Source organism: Jaculus jaculus, chromosome 18, assembly GCF_020740685.1.
Source record: "Jaculus jaculus isolate mJacJac1 chromosome 18, mJacJac1.mat.Y.cur, whole genome shotgun sequence".
Taxonomy (NCBI): Eukaryota; Metazoa; Chordata; class Mammalia; order Rodentia; family Dipodidae; genus Jaculus; species Jaculus jaculus.
The window spans coordinates 50945691-50967721 of NC_059119.1; the positions used below are offsets into that span (position 1 = coordinate 50945691).

Consider the following 22031-nt stretch of genomic DNA (forward strand, 5'->3'; position numbering starts at 1 on the left):
AACTTCCTGAATGGTTGATCCTCAGCCACAAGTGAGGGAAGACAGGATGACAATTATTCTTCCATAGAGGAGACAAGCGAGGTTTTGAAAGGGGAAATGACTAGGCTCAAGTCATCCAGCCAAGGAGAAAATGGAACTGAAAACCAATTTGCTAATTCTTTGCATGGTGTCAAGGCTTTGTAGAAGCAGCAGATTTGAATTGACTTTTCTGAACTGCTGAAAGCTTTGCCGGCCAGGGTTTTGGAGGTGCCGAATACTTGGGGATTTGGAGCTTAAATCTGCCAGAACCACAATGCCAGTGTATCCCACAGCTCTGGAGTGCTCAGCCTTGATCTGCCTCTTCTTAGGATGGATTTATATCTATTTATCTATAATACGGTGCTTAAGAGCACAGAGTCTTGAGCTCAATGACTAACTGTGCCACTAATTGCTTGCCTGGGCAAAATTGCTTCATTTCTCTGGGCTGTAAAATGGTGATGATAATAACACCTACTTCCTAGGGTTATATTGAAGGTTGAATGTGTTTATGGAAAATTCTGTACCCACTCTCACATCATCCATCAGTTTGCACACACTTTCATAAATGCAGTACACATGCACCTATCATTAGCTCGTGAAAATTTATAGCTAGATGATAAAGCTGTATGGAGGGGCGTGGTGGCTCACGTCTTTAATCCCAGCCCTTGGGTGCCAGGGGTAGGAGGATCTCTGTGAGTATGAGGCCAGCCTGGGACTACCGAGTGAGATCCAGGTCATCCTGGGCTAGAGTGAGACCCTATCTGGGAAGAAAAGAAAAGAAAAAAGAAACTAGTGTACTCTTTGTGATAGTATGAATGTGAAATGACCCCCATAGACTTACGTGTTTGAATATTTGACTGCCCGCTGATGGTGCTGTTCTGTAGAGCCCTTAGGAGATCGAGCCATCTGGAGGAAGTCTGTCCTGGGGCCAGACCCTGAGGTTTTATAGGTCAGCCCCGCTGGCTGTTCTTTATCCGTCCTCTCTGCTGATGTGACAAGGTGATGCTAGCTTCCTCCTCCTGCCATGGTGGGGCCTTATCCTCTGGAAGTATAAACCGGATTAAACTCTTTTTCTTACATAAACTGCCTCTGGTTGGGCTTTTTGTTTTGTTTTTCAAGGTAGGGTCTCACTCCAGCTCAGGCTGACCTGGAATTCACTATGTAGTCTCAGGGTGGCCTCGAACTCATGGCAATCCTCCTACCTCTGCCTCCCGAGTGCTGGGATTAAAGGTGTGTGCCACCATGCCTGGCTGACTGGGATTTTTTTTTTTTTTTGAGGTAGGCTCTTGCTCTAGCCCAGGCTGACCTGGAATTCACTATGTAATCTCATGCTGGCCTTGAACTCACAAAAATCCTCCTACCTCTGCCTCCCAAGTGCTTGGATTAAGGATGTGCACCATCATGCCCTGCCTGGTTGGATATTTTGTCCTAGAAATGAGAAAGTAACTGATACACACTTCTTATATAGTACTTTGCACATAGAAGGAGTTTAAATAACACCATTTTTACACTGTACTAAATATTAGCACAATAGAACATGGTCATAAAAATTAAAAAGAGAGTGGTCATCCCTTCAGGGGAAAGGGGAAGCCCACCCCGCCCCCACCAAGCTCATTTGTCTTGGAGAGCGGAGGCCAAAGGGTGAGCAACTGATTCTCATAGGAGAGCAAAATACTGTTCTCAGAAACTGAAAACTTTACATCCAGATGTCAGAAGTTTAGTTTGCTAAATGTGTCACGTCAACTCTGCATAAAACCTGTAAGGCTGTGTGTGTGTGTTTGTGTGTTGTATGTAGTATGTTTGTGTGGGAATGGCACAAATGTGCGTGCATGGTTGTGGAGGTCAAAGGTTGATGTTGGGTATCTACCTCAACCTCTGGACACCTTATTTTTCTATTTTTGAATATATTTATTTATTTATTTATTCTACAGAAAGAGGGAGGGAGAGAGAGAGAGAGAGAGAGAGAGAATGGGTGCGCCAGGGCCTCCAGCCACTGCAAACCAACTCCAGACGCGTGAGCCCCCTTGTGCATCTGGCTTATGTGGGTCCTGGAGAATTGTACCTGGGTCCTTTGGCTTTGCAGGCAAATGCCTTATCCACTAGGCCATCCCTCCTACCTTTTATTTTGAGAGTGGGGGGGAGAATTGGCATGCCAGGGCCCCAGCCTCTGAAATCAAAGTCCAAGACGCTTCTACCACCTAGTGGGCATGAGCGACCTTGCGCTTGCCTTGCCTCAGCTTTGTGCATCTGGCTTATGCAGGTTCTGGAGAGTAGAACATGGGTCCTTAGGCTTCCTAGGCAAGCGCTTTAGACGCTAAACCATCACTCTAGCCCCACCTTATTTTTTTTATACAGGGCCTGTATTAGTCAACTGCTTGTTGCTGGGACAAAAATACCTGACTGGAAGCAGCTTAAGGGAGGAAGGAGCTTATTTCATCTTACAGTTTCAAGGGGATGTTTCATCATGGTGGGGTGGGGTGTTGGGGAGAAGCACAACAGACCTCAGTGTCACGTCTTCATGTCAGCAAGGAGGAATTAGAACAAGAAAGGCTGGGCTGTAACACGTCAAGGCTTGCTCCTCATTTACACACTTCCTTCAGCAAGGGTCCCCCTCCCAAAGGTTCTAGAACCTTCCCAAATAGCACCACCAACTGGGGATTAAATATTCAAACACATAAGTGCAAGGGGGACATTTTTGCATTCAAACCATCTCTCTCCAAACCTAGAACTCATCAGTTGAGCCAGACTAGCTGGCCAACAAGTCCTGGGGATCTTTGACGATATGTCTTCCCTACAAGACTGCAAACTCACGAGGGCAGGTACCTGGTCCAGCTTTCTCACTGGTATGTCCATAGTGCCTTGCACAGTGTTCAATATGTGTTTGTTGAATGAAAAGGGTATTTTCGTTGGGTATAGTGGTATATACTTATAATCCCAGCACGTGAGAGGCAGAGGACAACCTAGTTTACATAGTAAACTCCAGGCAAGTCAGGACCACAGAGTAAGTCTATCTAGAAACTAAATTTAGGGGCTGAGGAGATGACTTAGTGGTTAAAGGCACTTGTATGGAAAGCCTAACAGCCTGTGTTCAATTCTCCAGAACCATGTAAATCCAGAAGCATAAAGTGGCATGTGTCTGTAGTTCATTTGCAGTGGTAAGAAGCCCTGGCATACCCATACACACTCTCTCTCTCCCTCCCTCTCTTTCTCTTTCTCTCTCTCTCTCTCTTTCTGTCTGTCTTTCTCTCTCTCAAATAAATGAATACCCTTTTTCTTTTTCAAGGTTTCCCAGGTTGCCATAGAACTATTCTGTAGTCCCAGACTGGCCTTGAACTCAGCGATTCACCTGCCTCTGCTTCTGAGTGCTGAGATTAAAGGCATGTGCTGCCACACCTGACTTAATAAATACAATTTTTTAAAATGTAATTAATTAATTAATTTTTTTTTGAGGTAGGCTGTAGCCCATGCTGACCTGGAATTCACTCTGTAGTTTCAGGGTGGCCTCAAACTCGCAGCGATCCTCCTGCCTCTGCCTTCCAAGTACTAGGATTAAAGGTGTGTTCTACAATGCTTGGCTACAATTTTGTTTTTGTAATTTTTATTTATTTGAGAGAGAGACAGATAGAATGGGTGTTCCAGGGCCTCCAGCCACTGCACACAAACTCCAGATCTCTAGATGCCTGCAGCACTGTGTCCATCTGGCTTACGTGTTCCTGGAGAATTGAACCTGGGGCCTTTGGCTTTGCAGGCAAGTGTCTTAACCACTAAGCCATCTCTCCAACCCCTACCATTTTTTAAAAATTAAATTAAATGAGAGATAAAGGTGGGGAATGGGTGCACCAGAGCTTCTTGTCACTGTCAACAAACTCCAGGTGTATGTGCCACTTTGTGAAGTCGACCTTATGGATTTTACACGGGTACTGGGGAAATCAAACCTCAGGCAGACAGACTTCGCAAGCAAGCTCATTTAACTATTGAGCCATCTCCTTATCCCCAAAATACTTTAAAAAATTTTATTTAAAATGAGCCGGTCATGGTGGTGCATGTCTTTAATTCCAGCACTTGGGAGGCAGAGGTAGGAGGATTGTGAGTTGTGAGGCCACCCTGAGACTACCTAGTGAATTCCAGGTCAGTCTGAGCTAGAGAGAGACCCTACCTCGGGAAAAATAAATAAATAAATAAATAAATAAATAAATAATAAAACTACTGAGAGAGTGAATGAGTATGGGCATGCCAGGGCCTCTTGCTGTTGCAAAATGAACTCCAGACACATGTGTCATTTTGTGTCACTGGCTTTACAAGGGTACTGGGACATTGGACCTGAGTCCGGATGCTTTGCAAGCAAGTACCTTTATGCACTGACCCAGCTCACCTCCTCAGCCTCTTGAAAGGGCACTTTTGCAACTATATGAGGTGTCAGAGGGCTCCCTAACAAAATAAATCAGGTAAGATATGAATATGGCCCATGACTGCGTGGTATTCCACTGCTGTTCGTGGGGATATATGACATAATTAGGTGTCCTTCAGAGATAATGCTGGGTTGCTTTCTGTGGCCCTTCACTGAGATGCATAGGAATATAAAACTCGGGGTTTCCTTTGCTGCTAGCATTAAGCCATCCATGACAAAAAAAAAATCAAAAAAAGTTCAAGGCCAGAAGGGATATATGAGACCCTGGAGGTAGGGATGGAGTGAGGGAGGGAGGGAGGGGAAGATGGAGGAAGGAGGGGAGCAGAGGGAAAGAGGACAGCCTACACCTCGAAGCCCCACCTCCAGGCCCCGCCCAGCGGTCCCTCGGCTGCGGGCCTTGGCGTGCGGCGCGCTTGCGCACTTGCTGCTAAGGTGTCTTGTCACTGCCTGCATTTAAGCACGGAGCAGCGGGATCCTCGTGTTGCTTGCAAACCCCAACACCCTTGCTTTGCCTATTCTCCGAGACGTGCCGCATTCCCCTTAGGTCTTGAAACCCCCGGCTTCTGTGCTCGCGACCCGGCTGCACTGGGCATGTTTCAGTCAGGCGCTGCACGGGCAGCCCTCAGGCCGGCGGCCGGGGGTCCTAGGCGGAGCCCTGCGCCGCCGGAAGGAGCGCGCGGGTCCTTTCTCTGCGGCCGTCGCGCGGGCGAGCGGGGCCAACATGTACTACAAGTTCAGCGGCTTCACGCAGAAGCTGGCCGGAGCGTGGGCTTCCGAAGCCTACAGCCCGCAGGTATGCGTCGTCGAGTGCGCGGGGGAAACGGAGCACCCCGGCCCCGGGGTCTGCGGCGTCCCCGTGCCGGGGAGGCTTCGGCCGACGTGGTGCTTGTGGGCGTCCTCCCCCCTGCGCCGTCCTGGCTTGGGGGTGGTCGTTTCGGTTTCGGTTTCCCTCCCCACCCCCGTGTAACTGCAGCCCCACGCGGGGCTTCGCCCCGGTTCCAGTTCGGTGACCTCCCTGCAGGAGGTCAAGGTGACCTCCGGCGTCTTTGCTTTCTTTCTCTTTTTTTAAAAAAAAAAATTATTATTATTTTAGTTTTTCGAGGCAGGGTCTCGCTCTAGCCCAGGCTGACCTGGAATTCACTATATAGTCTCAGGCTGGTCTCGAACACATGACGATCCTCCTACCTCTGCCTCCCTGGTGCTGGGATTAAAGGCGTGCCCCTCCACGCCCGGCTTTTTGGGTTTTTTAAAAATCGTTTTTATTTATTACTGAAAGAAATAAGCAGATTCAGAAGGAATGGGTGCACCAAGGCTTCCAGCCACTGCAAACGCATTCCAAAAGCATGCGCCACCATGTGCAGCTGGCTTCCGTGGGTCCTTTGGCTTCTCAGGCAAATGCCGTAACCGCTGAGCCATCTGTCCAGCTCATAGCGTCTTTGCTTTCGATGCCTTAAAGAGAGCGCAGAGCGTGACCCACTGGTTTCAGAGTTGGGCTATTCCGAAAGCCTCGGTTTTGGAGGTCTGGTCTCCCACAGTTTAAAACTCTCCCAGTCACGACATTGAAGATTGGGGCTGCCTTGGAGCCGCGATGTAGACTGGCAGATTTAACCATAACCCGTCTCTTCAAATGTCCGGGAAAGCATGGGAACGGACACAGCTAAGTTACACTTTTCGTGTTTATGAAGTGGCCCGTCTGGGACCATTGCATGACCTGATAATATATTAAGATGCCACGCTGTGGGCTGGAGAGATGTTTTAGAGGTTAAGGTGCTTGCTTGCAAAGCTAAAGGACCCAGGTTCGATTCTCCAGGACACAAGCAAAGCAGATGCACAAGGTGGCACATGCATCTGGGGTTCATATGAGCGGCTGGAGACCCTGGTGTGCCCATTCTCCCCCATCCCCACCCCACACTCTCAAATAAAAATATTTTTGAAAAGATTCTATTTGAGTTTTAAATTTAAGCCCACCATGTTGTCCAAAAGAAGTACCAGGGCTCAAGTACTGGCTTTCTGCCTTAATTTGTGACCTTGGTCATTAGTTTTAGTGAGCCCTGCTTGATTCAAGCAGCTTAAATGTGACATGTGTCAAGTGAACAGCATTTTTTTGGTGGGGGCAGGTGGTCGTCTCTGGGTCAGTGGTAGCTGTCCTCCACAAGCTGGGTCTGAGAGTACACTCATTCCTGAGATCCTCTGGAGTGGCGTGAGGTTGGCGGCCCATGTCGCTGGAAAACCTTGGCTAGAATAGCAAGGACCCATGTTGGCTGTAAAGGATGATCCGTTATTGTTGCCTCTTTGGTGGGACACTGCAGCTTGCTGAAGGGCAAGGTGTCTAAGAATGATCTCAGTCCAACATTAGCTATGCTGTTAGGATAAAGGAGGACAGGAAGGGCAAGTTTTTAAAAGTTACTTATTAGAGAGAGACAGTGGGCGTGCCAGGGCCTCTAGCCACTACAAATGAACTCCAGACACATGCGCCACCATGTGCGTTTGGCTCATGTGGATTCTGGGGAGTTGAACCTGGTCCGTAGGCTATGTAGGCAAGCACCTTAACTGCTAAGCCATCTCTCCAGTCCAAGTTTTTTTGTTTGTTTGTTTTGTTTTGTTTTTTTAGGGGAAGGTAATGAGTTGTAAAGAAGGACTTGCCAGTAGCTTTACCGATTTCCTTACAGGGCATGTGGGAAAGGAGCCATTCCCATTGCGCCTTCTATAAAGCGTATTTTCAGTGTGTGCTAACATTTGATAAGTTTTGACTTGTGTCTACGTTGGGATCCACTCTTCTGTCAGTATGCAGAGCATTCATTCCATCACTCATGCTCTGTCTCTGTCAGTAGTTTCTGTCCGGTTTCCTCTGTGGGCTCCGGCTCTGTAGACAGCTCATGTGACTGGAACTACAAAATATGTGCTGTTCTGTATAAGGTTCGATATACTGAGGTTCTTCCATGTTACATGTACATTGTATTGATGTCAGTTTATCTTTTCTCTTGGTATCATCTTTTTTTTTAATATTTTACTTTTTTTTATTTATTTGACAGAGAGAGAGAAAGAGAGGGAGAGAGGAGAGAGAATGGGCACCCCAGGGCCTCCAGCCACTGCAAACGAACTCCAGACACATGCACCCCCTTGTGCATCTGCCTGATGTGGGTCCTGGGGAATTGAACCTGGGTCCTTTGGCTTTGCAGGAAAACACCTTAACCGCTGAGCCATCCCTCCAGCCCTCATCTTTTATTTATTTACACACACTAATTTTAGAGTGTGTGTGTGCATGCATGTGCACACATTCATGTTTCCACTTCCCATTCCACTGGGATGACAGAAACCTGTCATAGCTTCTGGACTTTATTTGAGAGAGAAAGAAAGAGGCAGACAGGGAAAGAGTGAGTATGGGTACACCAGAGCCTGCCACTGCAAACAGATTGCAGACACATGCGCCACTTTGTGCAGCATCTGACTTTATGTGGGTGTTGGGGAATTGAACCTGTGTCATCGGGTTAATTAAATTATTATTACTATTTTTGGTTTTTTGAGGTAGGGTCTTGCTCTAGCCCAGGCTGACCTGATATTCACTATGTAGCCTCAGGCTGGCCTCAGACTCACAGTGATCTTCCTACCTCTGCCTTTCTAGTGCTGGGGCTAAAGGTGTGCACTACCATGCCTGGCTTAATTTTTTTTTTTCCCCCATCTGAAGCAAGGTCTCACTCTCTCCCAGGCTGACCTGGAACTCACTCTGTGGACTCAGGTTGGCCTCAAACTCAATGTGCTCCTCCTGGGACTAAAATCATGTACCACCATACTTTGCTAACTTTTGGCTTAGGTGGGCTGTGGGGGTTGCTCTCTGGTACTCGCTTGGGCTGTGGTCACTTCACTCACGGAACCACCTCCCCAGCCTGAGGGTGTTCTTTCAAAAGAGCTCTAGCACCTCAGCTTTGCTGCCTAGAAAGGAGAATTTTAACTGGCAGCCGGCACCCAGAGCACATTCTTGTGAGGTGCATTTGCTCTCAGCGCACCACGTGAATTGTATTTCATCGGAGAATCTGAGCTTCTTAGTCAAAGACTCAATTTTCGCCAGGTGTGGTGGCGTATGTCTTTAACCCCAGCACTCGGGAGGCAGTGTTAGGAGGATCGCCGTGAGTTCAAGGCCAGCCTAAGACTACATAGTGAATTCCAGGTCAGCCTGGACTAGAGTGAGACCCTACCTCAAAAAAAAACAGGGGAAAAAAAAAGATAAAAGTTTGGGCCGGAGAGATGGCTTAGCGGTTAAGCGCTTGCCTGTGAAGCCTAAGGACCCTGGTTCGAGGCTCGATTCCCCAGGACCTACGCTAGCCAGATGCACAAGTGGGCGCACGCATCTGGAGTTTGTTTGCAGTGGCTGGAAGCCCTGGTGCACCAATTCTCTCTCTCTCTCTCTCTCTCCCCCCCCACCCCCATCTTTCTCTCTCTGTCGCTCTCAAATAAACAAAAAAAGGATAAAAGGTTTTTTTTTTCTTATGGTCCTGAGGATTGAACTCAGTGTCTCACACATGCTAGGTGAATACTCTACCACTGAGCTACCTCCAGCATAATTAAAGATTTCTTAAATTGGTCTGGGCAGATGGCTCAGCAGTTAAGGGTGCTTGCTTGCAAAGACTAATGACCCAGGTTTGGCTCACCAGTACCCATGTAAAACAGATGCATAAGGTGGCACATGTGTCTGGGGTTCATGTGCAGGAGGCCCTGACACACTTATTAGCCCTCTCTTCTCTGTCTTTCTGCTTGCGACTTTTTTTTTTTTAAGAGTTCTTAAGCTATGGTTGAAAGAAGCAATATTGAATAGGCTTTACATAACTCTTGGAGTTTCAGTGTGAGTGACAGGCCTCCCTCCAACTTGGTGCCCTTGATTTTGGTAACACTGTAAGTCCACTTAGTCATGAGTTGTTGGGAGAGTATTTTCTAGTGGCAGACTGAGAAGTGTTAACTTGCCTTCGGTGTTCTGTGCCACACACAAATTGAGGCCAGTGAGCTGCGCATAAGAAGGTGCCTGACGGTATTAGGCATTAGGAAAAAGCGTATCAAGACCATAATGAGACGGCACTTCATATCTGCCAGGATGCCTTTAATCAAAAACAGGTCCCAAAAAGAGTGGAAGATGGAGAGAAACCAGGAGCCGCTGGCAGTTTCTTAACAAGGATGCCATTTCACTGTTAGACCCAGCGATTCCAATTAAGATGGCAGAGTGTGGTTCTAGGTGTGGGGAACTACGGGCAGGGGGCAGGGGGATCACTGAGTAGGTAAGCTAGCGGAAGAGGACAGGGGTAACACATGACAGTCCTGGGAGGAGAGGATTTCACCATAAGGCATAAGCAGGAAGTGCGGTGCAGGGGGTATGTAGGGTGGTCTGAGGAGATGAGGAGGAATCCAGGGTTACCGGGAGTGGGAGGATGGTGCTGGGTCCTCAGGGCCATCAGCTCCTGAGTGGGCTTTGAGGGTAATTTGGACATTCTGAAATTCAGAGGGACAGGATGATGGTGTCCAGCTTGCAGTTAGGACTAGATTCTAGTCATAAATCAGAGTGAAAGGGTTCATGGGTTTCCAACAATTTAGAAAGATAGGAGCTGGGAGTGTTGGCGGCCCATGCTTTTAATCCCGGTGCTCAGGAGGCAGAGGTAGGAGGATCGTTGTGAGTTCAAGGCCACTCTGAGACTATTTACTGATTTCCAGGTCAGCCTGGGCTAAATACCTCGAAAACAAACAAAACAAGAGATAGAAGGAAATATTGAGTCAGTTTAGAAGAGAAATCAGGCTTACTTGTCTCTTAAGTATTTAAGCTAATGACTGGGGAGCTGGCTTAGCAGTTAAGGGAACTTGCTTGCAGAGGCCACTGGCCAGGTGTGTCACGTAACGCCGCAGTCACAGTGCTGCCGATGTCGCACGTGCGCACTCATGCTCACAAGACATTTGGAAATAAAATGTTGAGTCACATGTGGTGGCACTTACCTGTAATGCAGGCAACTTGGGAGGTAGAGGCAAGATCAGCATTTCAAGATCATCCTTCCCTTCCTGCGGAGTTTGAGGACAGCCTGAGCTACATGGGACAAATAACAGAACAAAACAAAGCAAACGGAATTCAGAGCGATGAGAGGCTGGAGGGGTGGCATGAGAGCGCGCGCTTGGCTTGCTGGCCTGCGTTCCAGGTCCAACACCTGCAGTCAAAGAAGACAGAACTCAGAAACTACTAGATGTTGTTAAGGTTGAGTGGCCCTCAGTTAACTCTGGAGGAAGGGTTCTGTAAGCAGTAAAATCTGGTAACAGCTTTCAGTTCTCTGCTGCAGAAGTGTGGGGTTCTGCTGGCAAGTGACAGGTAGTTTGACTTCAGCTCACTTATGTCTGTTTTGGGGTGATGTTCTTTCCTCCCTAGACACTCAGCAGATACTTGCAGAATGTGCTTTCTGTGTCGCTTTGCTCTGGTGCGTCTTGGGTACTGCGAGCAGTGGCAGAAACCTGCCCAGCGCTGCGCTCCCAGGCTTGCGTTGCAGCAAGCGAGGCAGGCCCAGCAAACCGGCGGGGCAGAGCGCTGCGATGTGGACAGTGGGCAGGTTGTTCGTGGGCATTGCAGGTCGCTCTTGCTGCTGGACAACACGCCCTGACCAGAGCAGCTTGTGGGAGGAAAGGGCTTACAGTGTGAAAGGAAGATCCGCTGTGGCAGAGGAAGCTGGCTCCCTTCACGCGTGCGCAGCAGTGGGTGAGCGAGCAGCCAGAGCGCAGGGCGCAGTGTCAGAGACGCCTGTCCAGCGGGGCTCTGCCCCTGGAGACTAAGTGGGAAGCCCCAGGGGGCTGGAGAGATGGCTTAGCGGTTAAGACGCGCGCCTACAAAGCCAAAGGATCCAGGTTTGATTCCTCAGTGTAAGCTAGGTGCACAAGGTGGCCCATGTGTCTGGAGTTTGTTCCTTTGCAATGGCTGGAGGTCCTGGTGTGCCCATTCATTCATTCATCCATTCATATTTTCTCTGTCAAATAAATAAATTTTTAAAAATACCTGAGGCTAGGGGGGGCATTTCCATTTAAGCCACCACCACAGAGGACACACAGTTTTCAAAAAGGTTAGAGCCCAATGTGGTGGCACATATCTGTAAATCCAGTACTTGGGAGCTGGAGGCAGAGGGTCAGGAGTTCCACAGTCAGCCTGGGATAGATAAGATCTTGTTTCAGACAAGCAAACAAAAACAAAGGGATGGTTAGGAAAAGTCTTGGTGAGCAGTTCAGCTGTTGGGAAAGATCTGAAGAGAGGGAGAACAGCCATGCAGGTGTCTGGAGGAGGAGCATTCTAGGCGCAGGGAACAGGCCTGGAGCCTGGAGGCCTACAGGCTCTGGGTGGAGAGAAGGAAGGGGCTGCCAGAGGAAGGGTAGGTGGGTGCGCCTTCGGAGCCTGGGACGTTGTAAGAACTTTGGGTTCTGTCGGTGAGCCCGGGTGGTCTCTAGGAGGTTTTAACTGAGTGGTGACATCTGGTTTCAACAGCCACAAAGTAAACTGTAGGGCAGTAAGTGTGGAAGCAGAGGCCTGTTAGAGGACCTTGGAGAAATCCAGAGGCGTGGACTAGAGTGGAATAGATGGAATAGATGCAGAGGGGTCGGAGAGCAAGGATATTTGAAGATCCATCCAAAAGGCTTTGCAGGGTGTGAATGAGGTGTCGATAACTCCAAGGTTTTCAGCCTGAGTCCCCGGAAGAATGGCCTTGTCATTGATCAAGATGGTAAGGGACATCCTTCAAGCTCTCAGTTCTAGGCCCGGACAACTGGAGTAGGCGCACACAGGAAAGGGGTTTACCCTGGCTCAGCCTGCTCTTCAGAAGCCTAGTGCTGCTGGTGGGTGAGCTGCGTGAAGCACTGCTTATAAGTTGTCGGAGTTCATCTCGTGCTCACTAGCGCTGGTGTTTTAAATGTCTGATATTTAGAATGGTTCTTGTCACTTATAGATAAATCTAGATTTCTTTGAGAAATAGGAATAAGGACTGTATTCATTTGAGCAAGAGAGATTTCCTTTTTTGAGGGGGGGTTTCAAGGTAGAGTCTCACTCTAGCTCAGGCTGACCTGGAATTCACTCTATGGTCTCAGGGTGGCCTTGAACCCATGGCTATCCTTCTACCTCTGCCTCCCAAGTGCTGGGATTAAAGGTGTGCGCCACCACGCCCAGTGAATTTCCTTTTTATCTGTAAAACAAAGAGGTTAGGTTTGAACTCTGCTTTCCAACTTTTTTTTTCCTAATTTTTATGGTTTGTAACTCAACTCCTTCCTTTAGTCTGCAGGGTTTTCTGGAGAACCATCTGGATGTCTCTCACCATGTAGCCTTACTCTTTCATATAGAAAGTCAGGTGGAGCCAAGACCTGTGCACACTGCTGACCTACATCCCCAGCCCTCACCTTAGTTCTTTACGGAGTAAGAGAATCGGCCTTATTGAGATGATACCATCCACGTTGCCATACAGTTCTCTCTCTGTGAAAGAGGCAGATAGAATATGAGCACACCAGAGTCTCCAGCCGCTGTAGGTGAACTTCAGAAGCGTGGGCCTCCTTATGTATCTGGCTTTATGTGGATACTGGGGAATCGAACCCAGGTTCTTAGGCTTTGCAGGCAAGCACCTTAACTGCTGAGCCATCTCTCCAGCCCCAATAAAGTATATAATTAAGGGCTGGAGAGATGGCTTAGTGGTTAAACGCTTGCCTGTGAAGCCTAAGGACCCTTGTTTGAGGCTCGATTCCCCAGGACCCATGTTAGCCAGATGCACAAGGGGCACACGTGTCTGGTGCACCCATTCTCTCTCTCTATCTGCCTCTTTCTCTCTGTGTCTGTTGCTCTCAAATAAATAAATGAACAAAAAAAATGAAAGTGTATAATTAAGTGGTGGTGAGCTGGTGGTGGCTTGTACCTGTAGTCCCAGCTGCTTAGAAGGCTGAGGCCAGAGAACTGTGAGAGTCCAGGAGTTTGAGACCAGTCTGTGCTACATAGCAAGCTTCCTAAATGCTGGGGCTATAGGCATGTGCCACTATGCACAGCTAGCCGTTACTACCATAGTTAATATTGATTTTAGAGCAGTTGCATGACTCTAGAAAGAAACCTGTCCTCAGCCGCCTTTCCCCCGCAGTCCTGCTTCTAACAGCCATGAATCTGCTTTGCATCTAGAGTTTGCCATGAGCACTTGGCGGCGGAGTCACGGTGTGGCCTGCATCAGGTTTCTCGTTTTGGGCATGATGTTTTCAGGAGTTAGCCATGTCGTAGCCTGGGTTTGTACTCCTTCCTGTACGTATGCTGTGCGTGTGTTTTAGGAGTTTATTAATGTGTGGAAGTCCAGTTAACTTTACAGTTTTTTTTTTTGGTTTTTGTTTTCTCGTCTGATAAACAAAGTCCACATACAGTCTCCTTAGAAGCTCTCCCAGATTGAGAGTTCTGTACTTTGCTTCTAGAAGTTTCTAGAGTGCACTCAGGTATGAAACATTCTATTCATTCAGGCAGAGGAGACTGGCGTATCCAGGTCTGTCACTAGCTGTTGATTCGGATTGAGTGTGTTTTGCTGGTTTGATCAGTAGGCACCTGTGGACACCCCCATTGGACCTCTGCTGTCCCTTCCATCATACTGGTGCGGCTGCTTCCCAGGGTTTGCACTGGGGCAACACATGAGGTTGTCTCATCAAAAGTTTGAGGACCAGCTGGGTGTGGGGCCCACACCTTTAATCCCAGCACTCGGGAGGCAGAGGTAGGAGGGTGGCTGTGAGTTGGAGGCCACCCTGAGACTCCATAGTGAATTCCAGGTCAGCCTGAGCTAGAGAGAGACCGTTTCTCAAAAAACAACACACACACACACACACAAAAAAAAACATTTTGGAGGTTAAGGCACTTGCCTGCAAAGTCAAAGGACCTCAATTCAATTCCCCAGGACCCATGTAAGCCAGATGCACAAGGTGGCACATGCATCTGGAGTTGATTTGCAATGGCTGGAGGCCCTGGAGCACCCATTCTTTCTCTCCCTCAAATAAATAAAAATAATTTTTTAAAAAAGTTTGAGGACCAACTAAAGGCCTCATCATGTAGGGTCTCGAGTCTTTTTCCTGTCCTGTGAATGTGTCTTGGCTGCCTCCACTCTTCCAGAAGCCTGCTTTGACAGGTGCACGCAAACTCAAATGGCCAGACACGCCTTCAGCTTGCTGTTTTCTTTCCCCGCAGGGTTTAAAGCCCATGGTCTCCGCAGAAGCACCGCCCATCGTATTTGCGACGCCAACTAAGTTGACCTCCAGTTTGACTCCATATGACTATGCCGGGAAGAACAAAGTCCCAGAGCTGCAGAAGTTCTTCCAGGTGAGGGGAGGCGCTCGGGCAGTGCCTGGGACGTGAGCGGCCGAACAGCACGTCTTCCCAAACTGGACTTTCGTTTTCGCTTACTGCCCAGTCTCCTTCAGTAAAACAGGAAAGGCTTGATTATAGTTGGAGCTGTAGCCAGCAGTGCCTTTTATATGTGGGTAGACACATGGCTGAGGGAAGGCTGGCTAGTGTCCTCAGACCATTAACAGCACAGGCTTTCTTTTTACAAACTTTCTTAGTGAGTTTTTCTTTTTGTTGTTTTGAGGTAGAATCTCTTCAGCCCAGGCTGACCTGGAATTCACTATATAGTCTCAGGGTGGCCTCGAACTCACAGCTAGCTGTTCTCTTACCTCTGCCTCCCAAAAGCTGGGATTAAAGGCGTGTGCTACCACACCCAGCTTTTAGTGAATTTTCATACATGTATCTAAGAGAGAGAAAAAGAATGGACATGCCAGGGCCTCCAGCCACTGCAAATGAGCTCCATACTCTTGTGCCACTTTGTGCCTCTGGCTTTCTTTACGTGGGTCCTGGGGAGTTAAACTTGGGTCATTAGGCTTTGCAGGCAAGTGCTTTACCGCTGTGCCCCACCCCCCAAGGCACAGGTCTCTAATTACATGCAGTTAGAAGTGATCTGCTGCATGGGGGGAAGCAATGGCACGTCATGACACTGTGTCATCCAGGCTAGGTTTGTACTTGTGACACACGCCATGACTTTGACAAGTTTTTTCCTGTTTTATTTATTTTTTGCTTGCTTGGTATTAGAATTCAGAGTTCTTGGAGTGTGGGAGTCTTTGGATTTGCTGATGAGCAGAGAATCCCAAATTGAAGCTGTTAACGTCATCAGTAGTCTGTGGAGACCTGAGAACTCGGGGTCTGACTGTGTGTCAGTGCCAGAGCTACAAGCACTGCTTCAGGGCCAGGGCCCCTGGAAACGGTCAGGCGTGGCGGGCGTGGCGGCGCGCACCTTCAACCCCAGCACGCGGGCACAGCAGGGCTCACTGTGAGCTCAGGGCCAGCCTGCATTCCAGGTCAGCCTAGGCTTGGGTGAGTGAGACCCTACCTCGAAAAACCAAAAATAAACAAAAAACAGTCCAGATTTGGGTCCATGCTGGGGAGAGAGCACTTTTGTGTTGGTCAGTGTAATTCTCTATCTAATGAGTGAGATTCAAGACACCGTTAGAGTCTGGAGGGCCTTTGCAACCTCTGCAGAGCCGTTCGTTACTCTCCTGTGCACTCTGATTACTAGACGCAGAGGCCAGAAGGAAGGGGCTTCGCCGAGGAGCGGGTGGCTCGCTGGCCTCTGTCTAAGGGCAGACGTCCGCGGCTGCTCACGGGACCCCAGTGCTCCTTTGCTGGCCTCGTCGTACGATAGATGGCTCCCACATGGGCGCGGGCTGCCCGCTCTGTCTCAGCCTGCTGTAGAGAAAGCCTCTGTTGACAAGCTCCAGCTACTCTTAAAGAGAAAGTAGACCAGGACTTGTCGGCAGTGTAATGATGCCTTAGGGATTCTCCACTGCGTTGTGTTTGAATTAATTTCACAGTGGGCAGATTTATTCTTTTTAGTCTATTGTAAAATCGTTTTTTAATCAACCAATTCCTTGTTGGTTCTTGCTTTTAAGAAATCGGACGGTGTGCCCATCCACCTGAAACGAGGCTTGCCTGACCAGATGCTTTACCGGACCACCATGGCGCTGACTCTGGGCGGGACCATCTACTGCCTGGTCGCCCTCTACATGGCCTCCCAGCCCAGAAACAAATGAGCCCGGCTGCAAAGGACTGCTTTGCGTTTTGACTTACACACTTTGAACATTCAGTTTTCATTGTTTCTGGTTTTTGTGGTGTTTTTGTTTGTTTGTTTTTTTCCACTTGGATGGTCTACTCAACATTCTTACAAAACAAAGGAAATGAAATGATGACAGTATTTTGGTTTGAGTATGAAATGCATATGGCCTGTCAGGTGTTAGAGCTCAGTTGACAGTCAAACTGTCGTCTAAAGAAACGGTGCCGCGCTCTGTGCTGGGCTCTGATTTCCCTGGAGGCTCGGGATGGAGGTTGCTCACAGGCTCATCCACGCCGGCCTGTGCTCAGGTCCTCAGGGACGTGGAATTGTGTTTGTAAGTACAGATAGATGCCTTTCTGGATTTGGATGGGATTGAGGAAGCAAGATAAAAGCCAAGGCCAGGTGTGTGAGATGAGAAGTTTGAGTTGGGGGTTTTCCATCTTGCAGTAAAGTGACAGGAGGAATTCTTCGCAGCTCACCTCTCTTCACTGGGCAGTTTGATTCAAAGGGTTGTTTGCCTCGCCACAGATCTTGGGTGAAATGTTGTATGTAAAGGCCATGCGTTTTCTGTCATGGGAACAGAGAAACACCTGTTTAGTGCTGCTGTCTGTTTTGTTAATACAAGTCTCCTTTACCTTGTAAAAATGTTACAATTTTAAATTATGACTTTCTTGGTTGTGGAATAAATAATGAATAAAAAATTTTTAAGTCTGACATTTGTTGCAATTAAGTGATCTTGCAGAACAAGTATAGAACATTTAAGTATCCTAACCCTGGTCTTGATTCTTTTTAATTAGTCACACAGGTAATCTTAACAAAATGCTTTCTCACTCAGGTAATAGGAATCTAATGGCATATTGTGGATTGCTATATGCATTCTTTTTTTTTTTTTTTTAATGTGGGAGGATCAAGGTAGGGTCTCACTCTAGCTCAGGCTAACCTAGAATTAACTATGTATTCTCAAGAAGGCCTCGAACTCACGGCAGTCCTACCTCAGCCTCCCAAGTGCTGGGATTAAAGGCAAGTGCCACCACGCCTGATGGTTTTTAATATTTATTTGAGAGAGAGAAAGAAGATAGAGAATGGGTGTGCCAGGGCCTGTAGCCACTGCACACAAACCCCAGATGCATACACCACCGTGTGTATCTGACTTAAGTGGGTACTGGGGAACTGAACCTGGGTCCTTAGGCTTTGCAGTCAAGTGCCTTAACCTCTAAGCCATCTCTCCAGCCCTCATGTGTTTTTTTTTTTTTTTTTTCAAATTTTTCTTAACAACTTCCATGATTATAAAAAAATAATCCCATGGTAATGCCCTCCCTCCTCACACTTTCCCCTTTGAAACTTCATTCTCCATCATATCCCCTCCCCATCTCAATCAGTCTCTCTTTTATTTTGATGTCATGGTCTTTTCCTCCTCTTATGATGGTCTTGTGTAGGTAGTGCCAGGCACTGTGAGGTCATGGATATCGAGGCCATTTTGTGTCTGGAGGAACATGATATAAGGAGTCTACCCTTCCTTTGGCTCTTACATTCTTTCTGCCACCTCTTCCACAATAGACCCTGAGCCTGGGAAGGTGTGATAGAGATATTGCAGTACTGACTGCTCCGGTCACTTCTTTCCAGCACCATGATGCCTTCTGAGTCTTCCCAAGGTCACTGCCATCTGAAAAGAGAAGATCCTCTACCAAAAGTGAGAGTAGCATTAATATATGGGTATGAACATTAGAAGTGCTTGCTGGGCAGTTTGATAAGCATAGTAGATACATTTAGCCAGACAGCAGCAAATGTTACAGCTCATGACCACCCCTGTTTTAAGTTTTCAGTATCAGGAATGTATTCCCTTCCATGGGGCGGGCATCCAGTCCAATTAGAGGGCAGTTGGTTTCCACCATGATAGATGTGCCACTATTGTACCCGTTGGCTCATTTGGCCTGGTTGGCCAAATAAAAGGCTTGCAGTGTCCACTGTTGAGTATCTTCACTGGTGGTATCTCTCTCCCATTGAACTACATGTAGAATGGCTTCTTCCCGTTTTCTGTCAGCTGGTCTACATGGAGGAGATTTATCAGCTCAGTTCCAACAGGGTTTCTCAGTGACCTTGCAGCCCAAGTATGTGGAGTCTTCAGCAATAGGGTCTTACCATCTATTCCTGGTGGGAAACCAAGGGCCTTGGCAATGGCCTATAATGTTTTGGGGGCATCAGGGACCTCACTGGCCAACAACAACTTGGCCTGGAAGTCACTGGAGGGTATTCCATCCCTGGCACTGAGAATTTTCTAGCAACAATCTACTGCTTCATGTTAAGTTTTGAAATTGTCAATCAGACACAGATACTTAAACCACTATCTCCCAAGAGTAAGCCGTGTTCCTCATACCCTACTCCGTGTCACATCGTCATCGTGGATAATGCTGCCTTCATGGGCTGTCTTCACAGATGTCCGAATCTCTCAGTGTCCTTCGCAGTTGCTTTATTTTAATACAAACGTCACCCAACATGGAAACAGGAGAACCAGAAGACTCTCCAGATTCCACATAAGCCAGTCTAGAGTTTCATTGCAATGGCTGGAGGCCCTGGTGGGCCAGTTCTCTCTGACTCTGTCTCTCCCTCCCTCTTGCTCACTCTCTCTCATTTAAAAAACAAACAAACAAACAAACAAAAAGGCCAGTCTGTTAGGCTTGCCTCAAAAACGAAACAAAACAAAACAAAAATATTTATTTGTAAGCAGAGAGAAGAGAGACAGATGCACCAGGGCCTCCAGCCACTGCAAATGAACTCCAGGTGCATGCGCCGCCTTGTGCATCTGGCTTTATGAGGACTGGGGAATCGAACCCAGGTTGTTAGGCTTCAAAGGTTAGCACCTTAACTGCTGAGCCATCTCTCTAGCCCCTGATTATTTTTTTTTTTAGATTTGAAATAGGAAGGGGTACAGACAGATTTTTCAGATTTTAGCATGAAATATTGAAAGTGGCTACTTTACACTTCATTTGAAATGCCCAATTATCTGTCCTTTTGTTTTCTGTCAGATTAATTAATACCTTTGAGAACCTCCCTCTTTTTTTTTAACAACTTCCATGAGTGTAAATGATATGCCATGGTAATTCCCTCCCTCCCCCCACTTACTCCTTTGAAACTCCACTCTCCATCATATCCCCTCCCCCTCTCAATCATGTTTTGTTTTTTTCAAGGTAGGGTCTCGCTCCAGCCCAGGTTGGCCTGGAAGTCTCTAGCCCCAGGGTGGCCTCGAACTTAGAGCAACCCTCCTACCTCTGACTCCTGACTACCTAGCCTTCCTCCCCTTTCCTGGTCCTTCACCCCCTGACACTGGTACAATGCCTTCCGCAGCACAGTAAAAGCTGGCATGGCTTCTTTTTAAATTTATATTAAGAATTGTTTTAGTTTTGTTTTCTGAGGTAGGGTCTTACTCCAGTCCAGGCTGACCTACAATTCACTATGTAGTCTCAGGGTGGCCTCGAACTCACAGTGATCCTCCTACCTCTGCCTCACAAGTGCTAGGATTAAAGGCGTGTGCCACCACGCCCGGCTCTGATATTGAAATTTATAACTCCGATCATCTTTCTGATTTCAACTTTTTTCTTCTTCTCAAGGTTGGAAGCATTCCAAAGCTTTTATTTCCTAGTCTATTGATCTTCAATAGCTACAGGTCACATCTGGGGCAACAGTCATAGGTGACTGAGAAACTTTGACATTTCTGGTCGCACAGAATGGAGATCTTTCCGGACGCCCTGGCTGCACACCTCCATTGGAATCGCTGGTGGGTCAAACGCCACAGATTGCTCAAGTGGGATTGCTTGGGGAGCGAGTGCTGGCTTCACACTCTTCCTGTTGGATTCACTGAATGTCACTCGGTTCTCTAGGGCTTCCGTGATTTATGAACTGCTTGGGCCTCAAAAATTAATCACACAGGGCTGGGCGTGGTGGTGCAACGCCTTTAATCCCAGCACTCGGGAGGCAGAGGTAGGATCACCAAGAGTTCAAGGCCACCCTGAAATTACATAGTGAATTCCAGGTCAGCCTGGACTAGACTGAGACCCCACCTCAAAAAAAAAAAAATTACAAAAAACTATTTGGGTCATTCCAGGGGACCCCAATGTCAAGATTCATAGATCACACAGCTGGGCTGGAGAGATGGCTTAGCGGTTAAGGCGTTTGCCTGCAAAGCCACAGGATCCTGGTTCGATCCTCCAGGACCCACGTTAGCCAGATGCACAAGGGGGCGCACGCGTCTGGAGTTCGTTTGCAGTGGCTGGAGGCTCTGGTGTGCCCATTCTCTCTGTTTATCTCTCTCTCAAATGCATAAAAAATATTTTTAAAAAATAGAAAAAACAAACCACAGACCACACAGCTGAGACCCACTCTTGCATAGAGGTGCCCCCCCATCGTCCCCTGCCTCCTTCTGCTTGGCATTGTCGTGTGGGTGTGGGTGAGGGGAGGCTGCTGTGGGCCCGGGTCCTGGGAAAATCGCGTCACACTGAGTTAAGAAGGGACTGGTGGCGGTCACACCCGCACTCCGAGCTCTGGTCTTCGTGGCTGCGGCGACCCGCAGCGTGATGCGGCTGTGTAGGGAAGCTGGGTGCGTACTGGAGCTGCTTGCCCTGGTCTAGAGTCCGTCAGAGCTGATCTCCAAGGTGTTGCTGCTGTAAAACACAGTGAGCAGCAAGCCGTGCAGAATGGCCAGAGACAGCATTCCTTATTTTTAGTTTTAAAATACTACTTACTTATTTATTTGACGCAGAAAAAGGGAAAGAGAGGGAGAGAATGGGCGCGCCAGGGCCTCCAGCCACAGCAAACGAACTCCAGATGTGCGCGCCCCCGTGTGCATCTTGGCTTATGTGGCTCCTGGGGAATCAAACCTGGGTCCTTTGGCTTTGCTTGCAAATGCCTTAGCCTCTAAGCCATCTCTCCAGCCTGCATTCTCTCTCTCTCTCTTTTTTTTTGGTTTTTCAAGGTAGGGTCTCACTCTAACCCAGGCTAACCTGGAATTCACTCTGTAGTCTCAGGGTGGCCTCGAACTCACAGCGATCCTCCTACCTCTGCCTCCCGAGTGCTGGGATTAAAGGAGTGCGCCACCACGCCAGGCACCACTCTATAGATAACACCCTTCCCCTTCATGTTCTGAACAGCCTGGCCAGGACATCATGCCCTTCCCTAACCCTGAGCTCTTCCATGGCCTCTGACATTTGTCGCGGCCCAGCATGCACGAGCCAGTAGGAACCTCTGCTCACTCCAGACATGACCTGATGGAGGAAATGGTGGTCTTGCTTCCCAGTGAGGGCAAAGCTGTGGGAACAGGCAGAGCTTAGCATGGTCAGGGGAAGAGTGGGGGTTCTGGAAAGGAGAGAATGAGACCATGAAGGTGAATGAATGGGGTGGAGGTCAGAGCGGAGCTGAGCCAGGAAGGAGGCTCCGCGGTTGTGGCAAGGCAGTGGCACTGGAGACCGGATGTTCAGAATCCATTTACCCCTGAGGGCTGAACCCCATCT

The 22031-nt window shown here is 48.2% G+C and overlaps 1 protein-coding gene across 1 annotated transcript; it reads left to right on the forward strand.

The window, feature by feature from the left end:
• The first annotated feature begins 5087 nt into the window (after positions 1 to 5087).
• Positions 5088 to 17244, forward strand: LOC101616129 (cytochrome c oxidase subunit 7A-related protein, mitochondrial). The gene is made up of 3 exons (XM_004660124.2): positions 5088 to 5219; positions 14616 to 14747; positions 16370 to 17244. Exons 1-3 carry the CDS (start codon positions 5148 to 5150, stop codon positions 16508 to 16510), a joined length of 345 nt encoding a protein of 114 aa, XP_004660181.2. The 5' UTR covers positions 5088 to 5147; the 3' UTR covers positions 16511 to 17244.
• The last annotated feature ends 4787 nt before the right edge of the window (positions 17245 to 22031 follow it).